The following is a 24,560-nucleotide window of genomic DNA, read 5'->3' on the forward strand; positions in this document are numbered from 1 at the left end:
GGAGTATTTCAGAATGTTCGGATGTCCATGCGTCGGAGATGTGAGGCATGCATTGTAGCCCCTGGAAGAAACTTCGAACACGTACTTTAATCCATGTACCTTTTGCTTCTTTTCATGTATTATTAAAACGATTTCTCACTTACGGTCTCTTTTCTTTCTGGTGCTTCTGTGTACAACACCGCTTCAGGAAAGCATTTCCGACCCCACATTGCTATATGATTTCGAGTTGTCAGGATGTACCCTACCCCTCTTAGAAGTTCTGAAACGTTTAACTGAAACACCCTGTATGTGATTTCATGGGAGGTATACGGAAACAAGAGAGAAAGAAATTTTGTGAGCAATATGCATTGCGACCGCCTCTAAGTGAGTACGTAGTGTTATGCGTTTGGACAAAATTCTTGATTCCATCGAAATAATAGCACCTACATAAGCTGTGTTTATTGAATTTATTGTCTCGTCTGTAGAAAGAGTAATTTTTTGGAAGGAGAGACTTCAGAAGTCAGTTTGGTTTCTTACAAATGCCTGCTGCGTTATAAGGTAATAAGTTCTTATAATTATCAATATTGATGCGTAATCCTCTACAAATCCATTGTAGGATTTGCTCATTATTCAGTTTAGGAGATGAAAAGTGGATCTGATTATTATTTGTTCTGTTTGCTTATTTCGATCACTTTTATCTATCTTAAAAAAAAAAAGGACGTCCTATATCTATATCATCTTCGGCATATATTTTAAACAATTCTTTTGCATTAGCTTTATTATCGTAATCCACTATCTGTGTTTCGGAAGAAGTTTTACTTCAACAGAATTCAGTCCTGTTAGTTCTGTTCTGTTAGCACCTCAAATGCAATTAATGGAGGAGCAGAAGTGGGTGGGACTGGATTCAGGGTATTAATAGCCTGATCTGATTCTTAGTTTCAGACGATTGTTGACAATCTGTCAAATCTTTCCCAATCAACAGATAGCATATTCTGAGGAACAGTTATATGTATTTCTATTGTTTCATGGTTTGGGGTAACTGCTGCATAGCTACGTTTTGGAGTGTTATGGAAGAGTTGTTTTCTTGCATACTGGTACCTAACTGTGTGTTCTATCTTGTACTCTTTTTGGATTCTTTACCTGATTTCCACAGTCCACACTAGGTGTGTACTCCAAAGTCTGTGTGAAACCAAGTCACACAAACTTTGGGGTATGCTAGATGAGAGTCTTTGCAGTTGTTACAGCAAGGCGAATCTACAATGCAGTTTGCTTATGTATGGTCCTTTGACCCACGGTTACATCAAATGCGTCCCTCCGGCATGTTGCTCGTGAATAGCCAAATTTTTGGCGCTTACATTACCTTAGAAAGTTTAGCATATATGGACGAATAAGACACAAGTTCTCAAACTTTTTTAGTCATTATTCTTTTTATAAGTGTTACGTTTTGTCCTTGCAGTTCTCGTACGATTTCTTCTTCCGATACGCTTAACAAATCCCAGTTTGCTATGACTTCTTTTGAAGTTTTCAGAGTGGCATGGGGGATAACTTTGATGGGAGTTCCATTAAAAGATGAAAGTTTAAGCATAGCTTCAGTATGCTTGTGTTTCACTATTTGTACGAGAAGGTCTTCCGACTTTAGCCTTTTCACTGCTTTAGGTGGACCAGCAGCATTTTCTAAACATTTCTGAATAAGAAATACAGAAACTTTACTTATAGGTTGATTTGTCAATGACTGAATTATAAAAAAATGGTGCACGACTTGTTTATGCACTTCGTACTCTTTATGAATTTGAGGCGTCATGGTCGGTTTCAGAATCACAATACAATATGAGCCCGTCGGATACATTCCATTGGACATTCCATTGGTGGAAAATATTGGACATCCATTTGACTCCTTTTAAGCCTGGGGACTAGCTCTTCCGCCCAGGTTTCCGGGGAAGGAAAGAGCAGTGCCTGGTCTGATCAATTGAAGGTAGTAAGTGTTAGTGATTAAAGTAGCAAATATAAATAAAGGTCGATTTCCTTTCCCACTCTCTTCAAGTATTTTTTGAAAAAAGAGCTGCTTTCAAATTTAATGAACTTTGAGATTTAATGAACTTTGGAATTTATAGGTAATACTATAATTGCTTTGAAGAATCTCAGTTAAGGCTTAGATATCTCTCAGTCACAAATATCACTTGGCACCTGAGGCCTCAGTGAATGGATTTCGATGAGATATAAAATTTTATGGAAGAAAGATATGTCAAGCTAATCCAAATTTCCTTTAAATCAGATAAATAGAAATCCAACAATTATTATTTTACTCCCTCCCGTCAGCATGTAATCACTAAATTTCCAATCAATGAATTTTCATTAAACTTTATATTTCAGAACGATTTTCAGAACGATTTGTCGAGTCGTGCTAATATCATTAAAATCGGACCGACTGAAGTTCAGCAATTATTATTATTTAGTTTTTCATACTTATCACCCAAGTCTATATATATATATCCTACAGTTTAGCTGAAGTACTGGGTATTATATTATGTTTGTTGCCATGCACAGGTTGGAGTAATTAATGAAAAATATAGCAGATGCATAGACTTACTCAGTTCTCCCACAAAATCTTTGTTTTTGGCTCTTTTTATTTTTATTTTTCATGAATTGCTATTATTTACTAACGCGTCTGAAATGTAACGCAGTGCGTGCATTATCTAGTTGGTTGGAGGGCGTAGCCAAACGGAATTCTTTATTATATCTGCGGAATATTTAAACTTCACCTTGAATATCTAAAAACACATAAATATTGCAATTTAAAATATTGGGGACTGGATAAAGAATGATAAAGAATGGTATGGCAGTCAGCATGTATTCTGTAGTCTAATTACAAAACAAAGGAAATTTCTATCTGACGTGGCGCAAATGGACAATGACTTACTACCAGCAGTTTTTAGATGAATTGTTGATGTGTGATTATAAGAAGGAAGAACACGTGCGAAGGTTCGACGGCACAAGACTTAATTTGTTGGTTTGAAAATACTTCCGTACATACGTTTTGGTTCTGTCTGACTTTTTATTCTTCAAGAGCCAGAAGGAGAGGTATGACTGTCGCTTCTTATTGTACCTTATTTTCTATCTAATATAAACATACAAGCGCTCAGAAGCTGAAAGGCACTCTGTCACGACAGTTGCATGCAATGGGTCTACATAATATGCTTCCTTTTAGCTACACTTTACCTTAATATCCCACCTGGCAGGTCCCATTTCTGAGACGCTCTAGAATCCATTCAGTTGAATGGTCTTTGGGGAGCCCTCTACTACTTGGCTAAATGGGTCATCATTGACTCTGAGCCAGACATAGTACCTTTGATAGTGGACATTATTTTCCATAAGACCTCAGACATCAGAAAAAAAAAGCACATCACACAAACTTCTCTATCTAATGTTTTGCTTTCTCTGCGTGACTGTAAACAAAACGGATGCTGGCACTGCGTACGAGCATGCTATCGATGCTGTTTTTGATCCTGTGCTGACATCCTGAGAGAGAGAGAGAGAGAGAGAGAGAGAGAGAGAGAGAGAGAGAGAGAGAGAGAGAGAGAGAGAGAGAGAGAGAGAGAGAGTCGGCCATGGAGGAAAGAAGGAAATCGATGTTGTCACAGCTACTTTGAGCCTATTTAAGCGAAGTTTGTCGAGTTTCTTGAAGTTGTAAATATCACCATGAGTACCCAAACGGGATTCAATTGTTACTGCTGAACTGGTAGATGTATTGGCATATTGAATTGAATGGATCTGCATATCTGGAATCAATGTTCATTATTTATGCAACACTTTTTATCCTTTACCACAATAAATTCATAATCTGCACAGCTATATACCTTTTTGGGAAGAATTTGCAATATCCCATACCTGTCCTAAAATGTTTCAGTAGTATGTTTTAACGATAAATTAAAACATATCGGTTTTTGTACATTTTTAAAGACCATTTGAAAAAAAAAATGTATGTAGCATTTATCGATCATTTCCTACGTTACATTACCGATTCAATTATGAATTTTTTAATTGTTAATTTACGAGATAAAATATGTGAATCGTTCCCCATCTTACATTGTTATTGCGTAATTCTGTTACGTATAATATGCAGGCTGTTTTTGAAATGTCTCGCCAAACTTTGATCGCCTGCTCTGTTGAGCATAGGGATGAAAAAAAAAGTATTCATATGAATATAGCTACAGAAACACTCCTCTTCCCAGCTCATGTTCTATTTTACAGAGTGAATTTAAAGACGTCTGCCATTTTTTTTAGTAGAGTAATTAATAAGCACTCTAAGAGACCGATGAGAAATTTCCTTTATGTCTTTGAGTTTTCTTAAAGACCCAAAGATTGCGATCACATTCGAAAAATTCCCAGTGTTCTGAATTGTTTGATAGCCATACACGATTTGTTCTCTGAGAATTTTGTTTTACTAACCTGGGTAACGTAAACAAAAGCCTGCGTATGGGACGAAATCAAATGAATTTAAATCTGTGGTGCTTGCCTGCCACACAGCTGGTCTCATGTAAACAATCCAATGGCCAGGATTTTATTATCAGGATATTCTTGAGCAATCAGGCTAAAATGTGCTGCAGCCCTGTCATGTATGTATCGGATATAAGTTTTGAAGAAATAATAAGTGAAATAGGTATAAAGTAACAATCTTTGGGATGGGAAAGTTATTGTTTTAAGAATAGAGCATTACTGTTAAATAAAAGTAATTTTGATCGTTTTGATATTTAGTGCAATTACTTTGTTTGGCTAATTATAATTTTATATAATATTAATGTAAATATTTTGTTTTTCATCAAATCAGTCATGCAATAAATGTTTATAATAATGAAAATACACAACATATAATTATGTGCATAGTATTTTTAATTTGGCTGTTGGACTGACCAACAGCATAGGGTCGATTGTACCAGATCCAGATAGGCAAAAAGTTCCCTGTTCGCTCCTGCAGAAGGGGAAACATCTTTGCCCAGTTTACCCTATGTCAAAATTCTTCCTTACATAATATTTTTTTTGCTTTTCGTTAATTTAAGAAATAGTAACTTAAATCAGTTTATGGAATAAACAATGTTTCGATCCATTATTATGACTTGACATGTCTCTTTATATACTGAATTCTTTACAAAAAACGAATTACCTCTTTGTCGTTAAGAAACCATTTCAGGCCTGCTGGACTAGATGTCTTTGTAGAAGTGCAATTTACATCCACCATATCTCCTATCTCATATCGTGGGAGACTGCCATCAATCTTCGGTCCATCTTGTCCAGGAATGCCTTGAGGCACTGCTGAATTAAAAAAAAAATACCATATAAATAATCTTAAATAGTCTCAGCAAATATACATAGGGTAAGGATATCGAAGGATACAATTGAGACATGGATATCAAAGTGAGTAAAGTAAATTACTCACTAAATAAGGTAGCCTACAAATAAATAGTTTTTACAGGTTATTAAAAGCGTATTTTGTTAAATTTGGAAGATAATGATTAAACACCACTTTAACAGGCACTAAGAAAGAAATTTTTGAAAATGTTGTAATATAAGATAAGGAACTTGGCTTCCATTGCGCAGCATGCTTTTCCGGGTTTTTTTTTTTTTTTTTTTGTGAAAGTAGGGCAAGTTTGGGACTTAAAACGAGCAAGTCCATCAAGTTCAAATTATTGTTCCCGAACTAAATCGCGTAATTTAACATGACAATTATTTTCGACCTGGTATGAGTGCCATAGAGAATGTAAGGAATATATATCTGTGGTGTTTGAATAAAACTGCAATCTTCAAGTGGCACAAGCACATTAAAGAAGGTCGAGAACCTATGGCTCAATCACTACTCTCAACGATTTATCAGAAATGACTTCCGGGAGTGCTTCTACTAGTGGGCTCATCGATATCGCAGCGGGAGACGAATTTCAAAAAGGAGAGAGAGCACTATCAGATCTCACCGGAAGATTAAAATTAATAAATGGGCCCTTTCCACGAACATCAAGAAGACGAATGCTGTTCACATCGGTGATAGTGATAAGTGTACCTCCGGATCCGGATGCATCTTTTTTTTGTTACAAAAATGAATGACAGTTGATTTCTGACAAGATATTCCGTAACCATTCAGTGCCATCTATAACTCAAAGCTTGCAGTTGCCTCTCAATAAAGCTCGTGTTCTTGAAACTGCAAGAGACAGTCAGATCATCGGCATAAAGGTATGAATTGACAGTATTGGGAATATTTTTGGTCAACTGATATATTCTTTTTGCAAATAAGGTCGCACTGAGAACAAAGCCCTGAGGGACTGAGGGATTCCTTCTTCTTGTACATATGTTTGCGAGCGAAAGGACTTGCCAATGGCGAACTTGAAAGGGCTTGTGCTGTAGGAAATTCTGTATGAAATACTGTAAGTGACCTCTCAGGTCAAGGAAATGATCTCTCAGGATACCAAAACACCAAGGGGTGTCAAAGGCCTTCTCTATGTCGAGGCATACCATGCGAGATGTTTATTTTGGATAAACCATTCTTGATGACTGCCTAATCTTGTGCTCCTCAAGTTTACAGTGATTACATGTATTTATTTCGCGAGTTACACTAGTTTTTTTGTTTAGTGACCTGCCTAGTGGTAATACTGTGCATCCTGTGGAAAATCATTACTCTAACATTCTAGGTAATTATGTTTTTGCATGATATGTTTCTATCCGTATATTCACATTTGCCAGCGTTGCTTGTCTCCGAGGCCTGAATTCAAACTTCACTCCTGTAGGCTTACTCTGCTGGCTGACCACTGTCCGCTTCGGGCTATATCACAAGGTCAAGCAGTTCCTCTGCGGTGGGAGCTCTCCGGCAGTTGACCGCTTGTAAGGTGCGACTTTTATAACTCTGACCTACTTATGCATCTGTTTAACTTAAGAGATTGCATGTTGACAGCGAGTTAGAAGGAACTCAGCAAACTTAACTCTGATTATTTTTGTCTACTTCTGTCTGGCAATCAAATATTTGATAAGATGACCACTTTTGCCAGACCCACTCATCAACAGGTCTCAGATGGCCCAGCTGCTCTTTCAAAACTTACTTAATTTGTGCATCTCCGGAATTTAGCCTACACTTCAAGCTAGTAAGCTGCCCAATTGCAGCAAGACTTTGTTGCTCCCTGCTTTTCACCCACCCGATTACTGCCTTTCTCGACGTGCCATCCGCCCCCTTTTTCAGCTCAGATCCTTCGATTATAATTCAGCTGTATACAATGAAGGATAGAACGGGCGTTCAGCAAAAGTCCTGTGCCGAATGTGGGTTCAAACCCGAGGCTCCGGCATTACTTTGTGTTACGTGTCGTAGAATCTTCTGTCGTGATTGCCAACCACCTAAAGCTAAAAGGCTGAACAAACAACGGAGAAGAAAATGGACCTGCCACCTTTGCGCAAGTAAACCAAAAAGCGCGGACACTTCGAAGGAAGAGATATCCACTATCACTCTTGCAGAAGAAACCCCATCCAACCCCCCTGGCCTTCTTGATGTGCACAGTTCGATTGATGGTAGTATTGTGTCGTCTGCGTTGAGAACACTTGGAGATTCAAACTTATGCTTTGGGAAAGACGTTGCTTCTTCGGATAGTGAGTTTGATACCGCTCCTGCCGCCTCCGCAAAGGACTTGCAAGTTAATAGCCCCTTCGATAGTTTGTCAATTAAAAGCGCTCTAAGGGACAACACGTCCATACTCAATGCCCTCCCTGAAAGATTTAAGATCACTTTTGGGGAGATTCTGTCCCCAATAATCGACTCTCTTGCCTTTCTTAATGACGAAAATAGAAAACTCAGAACCCAAAATACGGAAATTCTCGACCAAGTGCTCGTAATGAATGAACAACTCAGGGATCTCAAAATCTTTATAAGTGAATGCTGTTTTCCCTCTAGTCAGACGACACTGATGGACCATCTGGAACCTCAGGAGCATTCACAGGATGCAGATGATGCACTTCCAAGGCTTCCAACTCAAACTGAGCGCGTCCAGCAAAGAACAAGAGATCTCCAAAATCTGCAAAGTTCGCCTCTTTTTGCAGACAGAACAACTGAACAGATCGTAGCCCCGGCCGTGATGTTGAACCGTATGGGTACTCATCCCCCTTACACCGCTCTCCATCAGCGCGATCCGACCTTCGAGGCTGACAGACCTTTTATCCAGGACAAGTGTGTGATTCGTGGTGAATCTAATCTGCACCAACCTTGCAAAAGACGTCAGGAGAAACCTGGTGGCCAGGCTCATCACTGTTACAACAGGATGGAGATGAAAAAAACCCCACGCCTAAACAGGGAGGAGCGGATCTATGCGCAAGCAGACGCTTTCTGTCTCTCTGATCAATTTAACCATCATGCGCAATTTCCCAGGCATAACCCACAAATGGCTTGCCCTCAAAGTGTTTTGACTGTGAAAACACAAGGTAACAGAGTTCCATGCGAGGAGCCTAATATGTCGGTTCCTACTGAACCTACCTCGGTCCCGCTGTCGCGGAGACTTGAGGAAATATATAATATTTCTGCTGTCCAGACCCGAGAGAGAATTTTTGTTTCCAGACTGGGACCAGCAACAAAAGCGGAAAATATCAGGGCACTCTTTGCCCAAGAACATGGGATCAACTTAGATGCAAAAGCTATCAAAACTAGACACCCGACCTATTCTTCCTTTATCATCTCCTGCCCTGCGAATGCAAAGCATATCGTCTTGGATTCTAGCTGCTGGCCGGTAGGCACCCTTATAAAGCCGTTCCAAGAGAGGAGTAGATCGATCGCTTACAGCGGATCCAGGCGAGATAAACAACCATAGCTACAAAAGGATGACTTGCTACCAGGTTCACACGAAGGAGAAATTCTTTGGTTTATGCAGAATGTACGCAGCCTAAAAAACAAGCTTCATTGTCTTCAGACCCTCCTATTGCTTAATGAGTTTGATGTCATCTGCCTTACAGAAACATGGTTAACGGCGGATAGACAGCTTGATCTTGCCCATTTTAACACCCCTTACAAACACATTGGGAATCACAGGATTAACGGGCGAGGCGGAGGTGTTGAAATCCTGTTCAACGATCGATTCCAGCCAATACGGACACGAGTGAGCCAGTCTAACAACTTTGAGGCAGTCTCCCTGACGCTGAGGAGTCCTCTTCTTCAAATCCAATGCTGCCTGGTTTACCTTCCTCCAGACCACAATGAAAACTCTAGAGCTGAGCTGCTCACGTGGTTAGCAACCAACTTAGTGCCTAAAATTCCAACTGTTGTAGCAGGCGATTTTAACTTGCCACTGCCCAGGCATGGGAATGCACTTGAGGGCCTTGAGGTCACTCTTCGTGCCTTTAACCTTACACGGTTAGTGACGCAACCAACTAGAGCGTGTCAAGCGCTGGACCTAATCTTCCACAACTTGCAAGATGTCAAACTCCTACCTAGCAACTTTCGATTCCAATCTGATCACTCGCCAATTGCATGTAAACTATCCTTACCGAGCAACTCCCTTGGGTTACCTGACGAGTACTCTGCGGAATTGCCTAGGATAGCCTTCTCTACCAAATATCTGAAGCCTGAGATCATTCTCCAACGCTTGATTGGGTTTGACTGGGAGCGTCTCTATTCTGAGCCGTTGGAGGATGCCGTTATGCTCTTGTCGGAACAACTGAAGTTAATTGCACTACATGATGCAGCCAGAATCACCAGGATTGTTAACAGGTCGAATCGGGGTTTCAATAAGGAAACTAAGATGGCTTTCATCAAGAAGCAGAAGGCCTACCGGAAATGGCAGAAAACTCAACTTCCCTCAGACCGTTCCATCTTTAAGAAAGAAAGAGCTTGCTTCTTGAAAAAGAAAAGGCAGGTCCTTAACGAAGCGGTTCTCAATAGGTTGAAGAGTGGTAGAAGGATCCTTTCACATCATCATCATCTAGCCATTGACAAAAAGCTTGTCCAGGAATGGGCACAGTTCAACATACTGCAGGCAGATTTTCCTGACTCTGATTCCTCTCTCTCTCAGGAGGACTGGTTACCTAGGGCACACCTGTCTGAAATAGAAATAACTAGAGAGACCCTAATCGATGTCATCAATAAGCTACCCAACAAAGCCACTGTAGGTCCAGACGGTTTCCCACTCTTTATTATCAAAATTTGCAGCCCATATATAATCGACCTTCTCCTTCACCTTTTCCGACAAATTCTGCAATCTGGAATAGTTCCTTCAATTTGGAAAACCTACCATGTTAAGCCCATTCCAAAGATCAAGAAACCCAAATCTCCTAAAGATCTGCGACCAATATCCATCAGTTGTTCTTTACTCAAAATTTTTGAAAAAGTAATTCAGCCAACAATTGCCCAGCATTGCTTTGCACACAGGCCCGAGTACCTGCATACCGTTCTACAAAGGAGATCGACAACTACCAATCTTCTTGATACCCTCTTCAGAATTCAGCGCACCCTCAACAACAAATCACAGATTGATATCATATTCCTCGACATAAAATCGGCTTATGACAGAATACACCTCCCAGCTCTTTTTACCATTCTGAAACACTACTTCGGCCTGGCAGATACTTTACTTCAAATTTTGAAGTCTATTTTACTTCCTAGACATCTGTCTGTGACCCACAATGACTTTCAAGTAACTATTGACGTCTCAAGAGGCATTCCACAAGGAAGTGTACTGTCAGCTATCCTGTTTGCAGCAGTTTTGGAACCTTTCCTTGCTCAGAATCCGAACTTTGTCTCTTATGCCGACGATCTGAAGTTCTACGTGAGCTCAGATCATAGTCATCAGATTCAACATATCAACGAACAAGCTTCTAGGCAGATATTAAGCTTGGAAAGTTATCTTGCCACAATTGGGCTGCATCTGAGCCCTTCCAAATCAGCGCAACTGACGATAACCAAGAAGAAAGTCAAAAATGATATCCAAATCTTTGTTAGTGGGGAACCGGTGCAAAAGGTGACCTCTCATACTGATCTTGGCCTCACCTGGGATGTTGGACTCACTTTTCAGCCTCACTTTGCCAGAATGAGGCAGAAGACGTACGCTGCTCTTTGGGCAGTGCGTCAAGAACTCGTTGGTGTGCATCAGCCAGCGCTGCTTGTTCGGCACATCCTGAGGTGTATTTCGCCGATTCCTCTCTATGCTTCAGAAATTTGGTCATCTGCCCCTGCCTCATACCTTCAGAAGTATCTCAGTTTAGAGTACTGGTTGCTTAGATGGATGAACAGGGTGGTAGGCCACCCCCTAACTATCTCCAGATCTATCCTACAAGCAAATCTAGGCACCACTCCCTGGAGACATATCATCATGATAAAAAATGTCTTCACGCTCGCACGGCTTCTAACGAGGCGAATTGATGCTCCATTGGTATCCACATTAATCTCTGGCCCGAGGAGGGCAAGGGGGGAGCACCCCGACTCCTGTGTCCCTCTACGGCTTATGCTGTCAAACATTGATTCCCTGAGGAACATGTTTCCAGCGAATTGTCTTCGGATCTTCAATAAATTTAGGATCCACCCTGATAGGTTCTGTGAAGACAAGCCCTACAGGAAGGAAATCCTCAAGAACTGCTACCAGATTATGAAATTATAATAATCACCTGCTCCTGGATATGACAGACTGTTTTTTTTTTTTTTTTTTTTTTTATTACTGTATATCTTGTATATTATTGTATATTTAATCCTGTAAATATCTCGGGTCGAGCACGCATGTACTCTTGTTTATTGTACATTGTGTTCCTCGCACCTTAGTGTGTAAATATTCACACCCTTCTGGCACAGAGCCGTCCCAGGGTGACCCAAGGTTTCTTGGGAAATAAACTGATTTAATAATAATAAAATAATAATGTTTGTTCCAACTTCGATCATGAGATCCAGAGATGATCGTTTTTTTCTGAAACCAAATTGGTTATCGGAGATCATTTTTTGGGAATCGAGATACCATATCAATCTACGGTGTATTATTTTTCTAGGGTTTTACTTAAGCAGCTGGTGAGAGAAATGGGTCTATAATTATTAGGAATCGAATGGTCTTTCCCTATTTTGGGTATTGTCAGTACAAATGACGTCAGAAACTGGGGAATGAATGTTCCATAAAGATGCGATTGTAGAAGGTCAACAGCGAAGATAGTGATTTTTTGTCTAGGTGTTGTAGCATTATGTATAATATTTCATCGGGACCAGCTGCACCGTTCTTTGCGGTGGATAGTGGCTGTTGTAGTTCTAACATAGTAAGTGGTTAACTGTACGGTAGAGAAGATGTGCTTCTAAAATTCAGTTGGCATTTTTCGTCTAAAGCTTTAATCTTTTGAAATGATGGATCATATACCGTCGAGTCAGACAACTGTGAAAATACCGTCTCTAGGGCATTTAAAATCTCTGCAGGAGTAGACAGTTCCTGCTCATTCCAGGTGAAAAGTGAGGTGGACAACAGAAGGTATTTTCCATTTAATTGCCTTATTTTTCTTCATATAATTCTTATGTCAATATATTTATTAATTGCAGCTGTGAATTGAACTCAAGAGCGTATTTTTGCTTTCTTCCTAATATGGAGGGCCTTAGCCCTGCGTTTATTGTAGTTTATAGGATTGGCGGTGGAAGAATGTTTGCGGAATAAATTCTACACAAGTTTTTTTTTTTTTTTTTTTTGGCTCTCTTACAGTCCTCGTTCCACCAATAATTTATGGTTCTACGGATTCTTGACTGTGATTGTGGGATGGCAATAGATTTACAACTGTTAGGATCTGTTTTGTAATATGGTTGGAAACTGTCAGTTGGATGACATTCGATGATCTGATTGTCGAAGGATACATGAAAAGTATATTTGGCCCATTCTGTCTTGGAAAATTTCCATTTTGTGCGGAAATACTGCTGAAGTGCGAGAAGTGTTAATAAAGCACCAATATCAATTATATGTTCGCTTGCACGTGTACTGCTTGTTGTCGTCCTGTTGTACTATATATATATGTATTTTGTTTTTTTGCAGTTCCTTCATATTATGACAATGTGGAAATAATAATTTATTTTAACAATGAAATGAAATCCCAATCTCTACACCAGAAGCAATTCTACAAGAAACAACTGAATACAAATTGACTTGCTTCGAAGGCATTCTTGCTGTATTTGATATCACCCGTACGCAGGCAGATGATCCCTGGCCGTCCCCATGTGCCAGAAATGATAATCAACCAGTGGTAGTATAGGGGACTACCACTGGTTGTCAGGGGTGCTCGGAATAACAGGTAGTAGGAATGTTGCGTCCAGAATGTTGTTTATTGACTCCTGCCATGTTCTTGTGTAATTGCCTTGCGGAAGTTATTATTATTATTATTAAATCCGTTTATTAAAGTAGCAAGTGTTTGCTTTCACCCCTTATACACAGCCGACCGGCTAGAAGGGTGTACAAAAATGCAAGAATTGCAGTTATTTACAATATAAGAAGGGTGTACAAAAATGCATGATTACAATTATTTACAATATTTACACAAGCGCGTATATTTACAATACTGTTCACAAAATTCAATTATTGACAAAATTATAGTTGAAATAAGCCGTGTGCTTCAGAGGGGGTCTTCACTCTGTACTGCTTGCTTTCGGAGTATTTCACGGGGTGTATTGCCAATGAATTGAAAAGGTTGACTGCGTTGTTTGGGAAGAAATTCATCAGACAGCACAGGTTGCACGGTATAGAATGCAACGGTAAATAGGGGTTGTCATTACTGCGTCCAGCACGTGGAGTAGAGATAAGTCCTCGAAGAATGAGGGCGTCAATCACACCGGTAAGCATCTGAGAAAGAAGAAGAATATTCCTGGATGCAATGTGAACTCTCCAGGGAGTGATATTTAAGTTGGTATATAAAACAGCTCTGGAGATGGTGAATGCATTGTCCGTGACCCTGTTCATCCATCGCATTACCCAGTACATCGCATTATTCAGTGGCCTCATCATGTCTAGGCGTAGGCATGTTGAAATCGCCTATAATGAAGGTGAGGATATTGGGGGCTAGATTGGCTGCTATCTATGCTATCAGTTCACTTGGTGAATCTTCTGTGTGGTTAGGGGGTGATTATACAAGACAAATTTGGAGTTGTATCGCATCCTTTCTTATAGTTGTGCCAGAAATGATAATCAACCAGTATATTGCTTCGAAGTTATCTGATTTGGTCACCTGAAATCTGGACTGCTTGAAACTGGGTGAATACAGTAACGCAACACCTCCACCGCATCTGTTATCCCTGGAATTATAGAGGCTGAGTTAATCGACAAGCTGACTTATGACATCCAGTTGTCTTCCGTGAGATAACCAGGTCTCAGTCAAGCAGATGAACTGATATTCAGCTAGTAACATGATGGTTTGTAGAGCGTGTAGTCTATTGCTGATACTGTGTACATTTTGGTAGAAGCAAATAAGGGGAGTTACTGAGACAGGTTGGCATGAGACTAACGTTGGTTGCTATCCCTGTTATTGTCGATATCCAGCGGTAGGAGGTGGAAGAGTTCCGTTCTTTGTATATTTTTACTACAGTTCCTGGATTCCATGTGCTGGTATCTAGCACTTTTAGTTCATTCCGTTTGTCACAAGTAATTGTGAATGAAGCATAGGAGGGATATATTGTTTTCACAGGTCGCACAGCCACCTTGATCCTTATTTGTTCCTCAAAGAATTTAGATATATTTTCACCGGTTGTGGATGGTGCAAGTCTTGATATGAAGATTTTTGATTTTGTTTGGATAGATGTTATATTGTATATTTTCTCCAATATGTTGGATTGGTTGACTGGTTTGACTTTGTTGGGGTATGCTGGTGATGTTTCTTGAGTGAGACTGGCCCTCTGGGCTACCAATCTATTTACAGAACTATCTTGGTGATAAGTTGCATCATTGGCCATTAATGTCACTTCCAAAGGGGAATTAGGTGGCGATCGTTTGAAAGATGACTGCTGGGACAATATGTGCATAAGTGGGTTTTCATTGGTGTCACCACTTATGCTTGAGTATAGGCATGGAGCATTTTGAGAAGCCTCATTGTGAGAAACGGCTGCTTTAGATACACAATCGATATCGCACCTAGGTTCACAAGGGTGCTCTATTACAGGTAATTGACTCATATCGATGGGGTTAGGCAGGTCGCTGTGTTTCCTATTAATTAAAGATTGTTTTTCTTTAGTACTGCTGGTTTGAGATTTAGTGGGTTTCTTCACACTTTATTGACTATCACGATGTGCTAGTACATCGTGATAGTCAACAGCAAAACTGAATCCTACTTGAGCCCAAAACTCAAGTAGGCTTGAGTTTTGTGCTTTAATTTGCTTAATCTCATTAATAATACTATTCAGCTGACTGTTTATGAGAATCGCATAATCATCACTTATCAGCGGCCCCGTGCAGCAAAGTTGTAACCGTTTGGCAACATTTTGTGGCCGAGGTAGCTACGTCAAGTCTAAATTCTTCAGGGTGGCATGCAACTGCCCTGTGGTGCAGCAGAAAAGTGGAGGCATCATCATCATCTGGGGGGGGGGAGAATAATTGTCGCCCTCGATGATTTGTACCTGATAGTTTCCAGTGTGGTGCTTCAGCTAGGGTATAGCTTTTTTTTCCTGTGTAGATGATATAGTTTGAGTTGATGTGCAAGGTATCTAATTACGTTGGGAAGATGCCCTTAATCCCTCATTATCAGGTATTTCTTTGCATGAACTACACGAAACATTGCGTCTCCGTTGCTTATTCTTTTTAGGTCAATTTTGAGGCATGTCCCACAAAAGGTAGAGCAGCACATATACAGATGATGCAGAGATCAGTGTTTAAGTTGCATAACTTACATTCGGATATTGTAAAAACTTCATTCAATTCAGTCATGTTTGGATGTCTGATGGAAAAAAATCTCGTGTTTGAAGGTTTAACAGGCTAAATTGATGGTATTTGGTTCGAGCGAGCTTGTCACCGACTTTAGGAATGCAGTTAATCTGTTTGTGGGGCGGACGTGAATTTACGGGGGGGGGGATTACTGATTGACGTGTATTCACTAGGGCAACTGACCATTATATGTAGCCGGCAGCGGTAAGTAGTGCTGGTCAGCGATAATACAGCTTGTTAGTGTCCGCTTATGAGATTCTGCAAAATGAAACAGAACTGCAAATAATAAATACCTGGAGCCTTGGTCGCCTTAAAGTAGGCGTCTTCCTCTTCAGAGTCGCTTGAGGAGCATAATAACACTAAAATCATTGTATAAACTTAGGCAAAACTATATTAATAATCATGATTATTGAGAGCAACGCACATACATGACCGTGCCGTCCGGCGCCACATACAGATGGTGTCAGGGATGACCTCACCCCTAGGGAGTTTGTTGGTGGCTATTTTGTAGCCACCAACAACCGTCGGAAACACCAACCCCCCCAGGGGTTGGTGTTTCGGACGGTTGAGACCAGGTGTTCCCAGGAAAGTTTCTTTCTGGTTTTGATTTGAGCTGTGTATTCGTTTCTTTTTTCCATGTAGAGTTGCCTCAGGGCCTTTATCTCCACCTCTGGCCACGAGCGACGAGCTCGCTGGTAGCGTTTTCGGCGGGTGTTGACTTCATGCCTTTGTGTTTGGAGCTGTGGGGACCACCAGGTAGCCGCTCCGGGAGTCGGTTTTCTCCTGTTGATAGCAGCATTTGCAGCATCCGTAATTATTTTAACGATCGCAAGTTGGTGAAGTCTGAGGTCTGAGGGGTTAAAGTTCTGGGCTTTCCTATTCAGGGTTTCTCGGAAGAAGTTTAAGTCAGCCTTGTAGACCGCGAATCTGTGAAGAGTCGGTCTTGCTGTTGTTCGGACATTAAGAGAGCGATGCAATTGAAAGTTGAGCACCCTGAGATCAGATGTCCAGTCGCCTTTTTCCGTCCACGAAGAAAGGTGTCCTGGAATCGAGCGGCTTGCCAGGCTCACATCGATCGTCGCCCCCCACAGAGTGCTCGAGTAAGTTGGTAAATTATTTGGTCTATTGAGGCTGCTGTTGGAAAGGAAATCTTCTAGACGTTGACCATTATTAGTGCCACGCCGGTCTGGTGTTTCGCCGTGCCAGACCGGCGACCTACAATTCACGTCAGCACCGATGATGAGTCTGGGAGTTGTATGAGAATGTTTTCCAGATATCTGATGACTGAGATGATGTCAATTCCTTGTCTGCTGTAGAGCGAGATTGCATAGAACTCTCCCAGCGGTGTGGTAATGTGGGCTCATGCTGCCCAGCTGGTTCAGAGATCAGGGATTTTGGTGACAGTGAAATCCGGGTTTCGGACAACAACAGCCGCCCAGGGGGTATCATCCTCCAGTTGCACCACCTTATAGGTTAGCGGGTATCCTTTCACTTCTTTCTGGTGTGTGTAAGGTTTCTGAATAAGAAGGAGGTCGAGGTTTTCCTCCTCCACCTTTTTTCTAAGTTGTGCTGCGACTGCGGCAGCTCTCTGGGCGTTATGTTGTGCAAATTTTACGATGTTGGTGGCGCCTCCGTAGCCAGGTGGGCAGGAGCAGCAGTGGTAGTACACGCTTCTTAATTAGACCGGGGTTCGAGCCCGTGACCACCAAATACGGGGAATGCGGAAAGGTCAGGGAATAACCACCGCATATCCCCGGGGCCATATGGCCTTAGTTGCTAATGCTCCTAAAAACCAAATAACAACAACGATGTTGGTGTTAAACGTTTTTCGGTTACTCCCCATAGTCGATCCTCTTTGCTTTTAGATACACCGGACGTGTTGTCGCGGATTGAGTGGTTGGCTGGCATTATCTGGGCTTTGCAGTTTGTGCAGGTTGGGGACACTGCTTGTTCGGACAGGTATTGTAGTGATGTCCGTTTTCCGCACAGTGCCCACAGGTTGGCTGCTTCTGTGCGCATATGTGTGTTGTGTGGCCGTGGCGACAATACCTGGAACATTTGGGAACAGTCACATTCTGCTGAATCAAGGACCTCGCGTACTAATATTCCAAGATGACGACTATATTCATTACCACTCTCAGCTAGTGGCATTAGAGAACTCGCCAAGTAACAGAAGGTCGATTGGTTAGTTTTAAATCATCGATTACTTTTTTTCAGTTTACGTTTGCGCTAGTTCTGCTGGTACTAGATGCGATCTTTATCATGATTTATTTTTTTCTAAATCCATAGCCAATCTGCATGGGAAACGATCAGAAAATTTCTCCTCTACTATTTTAGTTCTATCATCAGTTATGGTATGGAAGTTTGGTCGACTGTTCTTATGTCCGGTCTGAAAACGCTCTGGGGTTTGGAATTCTGGGTCTTGAAGTAGGCCAACAATTGAGCTTACCTACCCTATACAACATCAAAATCACAGCTCTGCATAAATCTGAGATACACTCCTGCCTAGCACCTGGCATATGCGAGGAAGCACACAATGGCGCTTAATCTGTGCTCCGCTGCTCTCGACTTCGTTAATATCTGGGAGATCGTGGACTGGAAAATCTCTGGTAGAGCCCTCAGAAACCGTTCAGTGCTCTGTTGTAACCTGCAGAAGCTCTCGACCTTTAAGCCGCACTTTCCGAACAGCATCGTCGGCGCGCTGAACACCGTAAACATGGATTTGGATGTGTGGTCCAGAGATTCTGCCTACAGAGAAGAAAAGCGAAAATCCATAGTCAAGTGCAGTCAACGTTCCTGAAATTATCAGCGGAATAACTTCCAGTGAAAGTTTCTCAGACTGTCTCAATGTGTTGCAGCTTGAATATAATAACTTTAAATCTATATAAGGCAACATAAGCTCTGTATAATCTATTATAATAACTATATAATCTATATAATGGAATATAAGCTCTATATAATCTATTAGCACTATCTATGTATTTGCTGTGTACCCACGTAGTTTTGTATGTACTGAATGTAACGTTTCCAGTTAATTGTGAGATTCCTCTGGTTGCCTGTAGCGGGAATCGTGTCCTACATTTCTATGAATGAAGAATTTTATTATTATTATTATGTTGGCCTGGATAAATAACGAAAAAAAAATGTGGGGGGGGGAATGGGAGAAAGCGGTTAAGAGAATCACTTCAGATCGACTAGGTAGAGCTCAGATTTAAGAAATTGAAGAAGCCTTTTAGAATACTTCAATTATGCTTATTTCTCAGATTTTATTTATTTCACAAAAGAACGCGAAAATATAAATGTATTCTTCAAATAGTGAAAGTGCCCTCCATACCATCTGTTCTAAGTAAAATGTCAATAATTTAGATGATACTGATATATTTTTTTTTCAATAAGCTACAATTAATGATTATTAAATTGAAACGTTGATTATTAAATGGAAAAGGTTGCATTTGTTGCTAATACTTCCAGTTTCGTTATAATTTATAACGAAATATAATTTATATTTGCCCCATGGACAAATACAAATTATATTTCTTGTGGTAAAGCCCGCACTGGTATCATAGAGGTTATAACCACCGTCCTCCCACATAAAACGCTCATTTAAATTCATCGGTCAATGACGCGAGGACTTTTTATGGGCGTTTTTCACAAAGTGGCTAAATAAATTAGTTTCAGGCGAGGTTTGAAAGTTTTAATTTTTTTTTCTTTCCTGGAAACTAGTATTTTTCTTCTAGAAAATCAGCATATCGACAGAAGAATGAATACACACAACTTCAGATTCAATATAACTAACGCCTTATAGCCTTAGATGGTTTATACGATTAGCACATACACGCAGACATACTAGAATACAACGCACACACAAAATTAGAGGTTCTAGTAATTCCTTATCTAGTTTATAATTTTACTTTTCAGATAAATGAATTTGGAGTATATCTCCACGTGGGCAAGTCTATCTAATGTTTAAGAAGTCTATCTTTATCCATTTGGAAAGGAAAAAGTAGCCTATGGCTCATCAACTCACCAAAGACATTCAGTGAATGCATCGTAAACAAGCTGAATCCCATTTCATGTAAATATATACAGCGAACGCATTCGCTGTGTAATGAAGGCAAATATTGTACGTCGCTCCAGTAAAAATAACTCATGCAGTTATTTAAAGTTCATGGTAAGCTTCTAAGTGATCTGTCTCTGTGGTATTCTATGAAATGTCGCCTGGTGTGCTCTCATGAGTGATTGACGTCAGGTTTCCTTGACTACTAATACCACCACAGTCAATAAGAATAATAAAAACATAAAAAGTGGAGATCCACCAGATTTTGGAGAGGTAGCGAAAGGTTTTAGACGGGTACTGAAATGGAGGAAAATATTTGTAAGTCAATGGATTTCTTTGTGTTAACTCTGCTCTGTGATGTTCAAGGCATGGCAGCAGTATATCATTTTCGTCTCAGCATATGTCTCCCACAGGACTACAAAAACAAAGTCATGTGATTGAGAACGGACACAAATTTCCCCAACAAATCCTAGCGCAAGGTCGATAGCTATTTGTACTCAGTAACCGTCATTTCCTAATCCTAGCGATGACAACGTCAGGTATACAGATTGAGTCCCGATAAATAAAGGACAGAACATATCCAAGGATGTCCGATTTTGTAGTATAAAATGCGTTTAAAAGTAAAGATGCTGGATAGAATAAAGCGATTCAGTTTCGTTGGCGCAGAAAGCTTGCAGGAAGTATTTATGGAATTACGCTCCTTTATGAAGGAGAACAGACGCTGCATTGTTTTAGGAAAAAAATAACATGCAACAAAAATTTTATCCTTGAAGATTTTAATAAACATCGAATAAGAATAAACCCTAATTTCCTATAGTGAGTTCAGGTAGTTACATTAAGTAACGACAGTTTTGGCTAAATAAATTTTACGACATTTAGAAAAGGGAAACACATATAAGTGTACTGCGGTCAGAGCGATTGTAATAGTAAAGCATTTCAGATGACTGCAGTTCGAGTCTTCGTGATACCTAAATATGGCAATGTTAGTGTATTCTCCATGGTATAAACTGCTCTGACCTTATTTGGCAGTCCTGGAATATAAAGAGAAAATTTATTTATTAACTTGATTTGCATTTTAATTATTTTATCTTTTCTACGTACCACTGATACTTCAGATATTTCTTTCGATTCAGTTTACCTTCTAAATACTGTTCCATGCAGATGCCTTTGCAACACTACAAAAAATCAATACTCAAATGATTTTAGTACCCAAATTCCTTAACGTAAGTAATCCACGTGTCCGCCATTATTTTTTTTTTTAAAAAGCAATCATTGTGTTCTTCACAGCGGCCTTCAAAATTTTCTATGGAATGCTCACTACCTCCAAATGGATTGCACTATTCAAATCTGAAAGGTATGAAGGGAAATCTCTGTAAACACGGTGTTTCAGTTATTCTTACAGCGAAAAGTCTCCCGGAATTAGGTCGAGCGATCTTGCAGGTGAGGGATGCGAAAAATCGATAATTCATTCTTCTATGAAAATTTCCTCCTAAGACCACATAATATTGTGAATAACAAACGTAATCCCCGAATCCTACGTAAACCACATTCATTGACATCGGCGATAATTTTGGGCAGGTAGGCTAAGATATGCCGTGCTGTTCATTTTGCCTGTCTGAAAATGCCCACAGCCTAAAGCTTTATTTATATCTTGGCGATGAAGAATCAGACCATGAGGAACACACACTCCAATCCTCCGATCTCAGAGCCATTCATTTTTATAACGAAAGTAAAACTATGGGGGGAACCCCTCGTGTCATTAGACCCTAAACACACTATACACTATTTATTGAAGAGAATAAATCGCTTGGGCCTCAGGTGAAATTTAGATTTTTATTGTTCAAAAACCCACATATTGAATAAAATGCAAACACCAGTTTTCGATATTAACTGTAGTTTACGAGGTATTAATTTTGAAATGCGAGAAATTACTTTACCCCGTATCATATCACAAGAACTTCAAAACTCCCTAGACAATTATTAATAATATTGATCTTTAATTTTGTAAGTTACTTTGCCTCCGTAATATCCTCCCATCTCTTTTAGCATTAGCATTAGCATTAGTAGAGGCATATGATGCAAGAAAGCAAGCTTATTCAGCATCAGCCAAAAAAAAAAAAAAAAACACACCACTCCCATTTCACCCCTCCGTTCGTTCGAAATACCTGTCCAGTTGATCCTTAAATTTGTTTAGGCTATCAACTTCAACAACAAGTGATGGAAGTCGGTTCCACCAACCAACCACCCGCTGGCCAAAGGCAAATTTCCGCACATCTATCCGACATCCGTCCTTCCTCAATTTGAATTCATGCCCTCTGAGGTGATTATTCTGAGCAAGATGAAGAATTTCATTGGCATTGAGCATGCTCAAACCATTCAAAGCCTTATACACCTCTATCAGATCAGCTCGCCGGTGCCTAGTCTCCAGACTGTAATTTGCAAAACTTAAGCCTTTCTTCGAAAGAGCAACCCTTTGTTCCATTCTCTAATCTTGTTGCCTTTCTCTGTACCCGTTCCAGCAGCTCTACATCCTTCTTGAAATGAGGCCTCCAGACCTGTATACAGTACTCAAGATGTGGCCTAACCATTGCCTTATACAAGGGAATAATCACCTCCTTATCCCTGCTAGAAAAATTCCTGTATATCATTGACAAGACACCATGAGCTACTCTTGCAGCTCGTCTGCACTGCTCAGAGAACTTCATATCTGCCTGCACAATTACCCCCAGGTCCTTTTCATTCTCCACCACTGTCAGTGTAGTACCGCAGAGTTGATACGTTGCTCTGTGGTTACTGTTTCCCATATGTAGTACTTTTCATTTGTCAATGTTAAACTTCATTTGCCACCTCTCAGCCCATCTGTTCAACCTTTCCAGATCCTGTTGCAGCAGCATAGCGTCAGTAGTGTCCTTAACAACCCTGCCAACCTTTGTATCTGCAAACTTGGACATTAAACTTGATATACCATCATCAATATCATTCATAAACACCGAAAACAACAACGGACCCAACACTGAACCCTGAGGAACTCCACTAATAACATTAGTCCACGTTGAGCAGTGTCCATTGATTACCACTCTCTGTCTTCTGCCACTCAACCATCCCCTTATCCATAGCAGCAATTTGCCTCCAATGCCACAATGCTCCAATTTGTGCAGCAGTCTTCCATGTGCAACAGTATCAAAAGCCTTTCTAAGCCTTTCTAAGTAATCATAGGTCAGGCAAGACCTGCCCTTAACAAAACCATGCTGCGTCTGAGCTATAACTGAATTCTTGTCTAGATGATCCTGCAGTGCTTCTTTAACCAGTACCTCCATTAATTTACCTGGAACAGAAGTTAAACTAACAGGTCTATAATTACTTCTGTCAGCCTTTGATCCTCCTTTGCGAATTGGGGTTACATTTGCATATCTCCAGCCTATGGGTACCTCCCCTGAGTCCAAAGAAGCTCTCATAATTATGGCTAGGGGTTTGCTTACTTCCTTTGCTGCCTCCTTTAATATAACTGGATAGATCCCATCCACCCCGGGTGCCTTTTTTATGTTTATCCTCAACAATCTCTCCTCCACTTTAATCTCAGTTATTACAAAATCATCTAGCTCACTGCCAATGTTTACTTTACCTACGTCATTCTCCTTCCTGAATAACTCCTCATGCGTGAATGTAGACGCAAAATACTCGTTTAGATTGTTAGCCACCTGAGCAGGATCCTCAACTGTTGAACCATCAATATCCAGTGGACCAATCTGATTCATCCCTTTCCTTCTTGAGTTTAAATAGGTAAAGAACTATGTATATAAAGTGCTTAGCATCATAATACACAGCCATTTCTGAATAAACAGAAAATTTTTAAGGTGGCATCGTTTTAGGTTATATCTCATATTGTGAATGCCTTCACAACGAGTTGCCATGATATTGCACTACTTCGAATAAGTAACGCTTCACCTAAGGAGAAGACTAGTGTTACTTATTCTCAGATAGGTACCACCACCCAGACAGCACTGTTTCAGGGCTATTTGGCCCTTCGTCAGTGAGTGGGTAGGTACCCAAGTGATGCAATGATGGCAAAACAGTTATGAAGTATAACTCCACAATATGAGAGATGCCTGATGGTGTATGATGTATTTAGACTAAGGCGCATTTAGGGCTAGAGCCTCAAGCTGCGAACAAATTATGATGCTAAGCACTTTATATACATAGTCTAAATTTGTTCGCAGCTTGAGGCTCTAGCCCTAAATGCGCCTTAGTCTAAATAGGTAAAGAACTCTTTTCTGTTTTTCTTTGCATCCTTTGCCAAGGATTTTTCGTAGTCTGCCTTTGCCTGCCTAATCTCCTTTGTGACTTGGTTACAGACCAACTTATATCTATCATAGGCTTCCATGTCACCCATTAATTTGTATGTATTCCATGCATTTTTCTTCTCTGCCACATGTCTCATTAGTTCATCTGACAACCATTTAGGCCTAAACCTTGAACAATATTTCTTAGTTGGTATGTAAAGCCTGGTAGCTTCCAAGATTAGTTTCTTGAGTGCTTCCCATTTTGAGTTTGCTGTTGGTAACATCATCAGTTGGTCCAACTGTATAGAATTTAAATACTGTCTCAGACCATCATAGTCGCCTTTACAAAAACAAAAACCCTTCCCTTTACCTCTGATGGTAGTT

General features: G+C 40.3%; 1 protein-coding gene across 1 annotated transcript in view; it reads right to left on the bottom strand.

Annotated features, from left to right (window-relative positions):
- LOC150091120 (uncharacterized) overlaps positions 1–24,560 on the bottom strand; it is a 764,830-nt gene that overhangs the window by 18,828 nt on the left and 721,442 nt on the right. The window contains exon 6 of the mRNA XM_090385941.1: positions 5,138–5,286. Within this exon, the coding sequence (XP_090242067.1) occupies positions 5,138–5,286 (149 nt within the window). The remainder of the gene's footprint in view (positions 1–5,137; positions 5,287–24,560) is intronic.

This window comes from Mastigoproctus giganteus, chromosome 1 (assembly GCF_048544385.1).
Source record: "Mastigoproctus giganteus isolate SK-2022 chromosome 1, ASM4854438v1, whole genome shotgun sequence".
Classification (NCBI taxonomy): Eukaryota; Metazoa; Arthropoda; class Arachnida; order Uropygi; family Thelyphonidae; genus Mastigoproctus; species Mastigoproctus giganteus.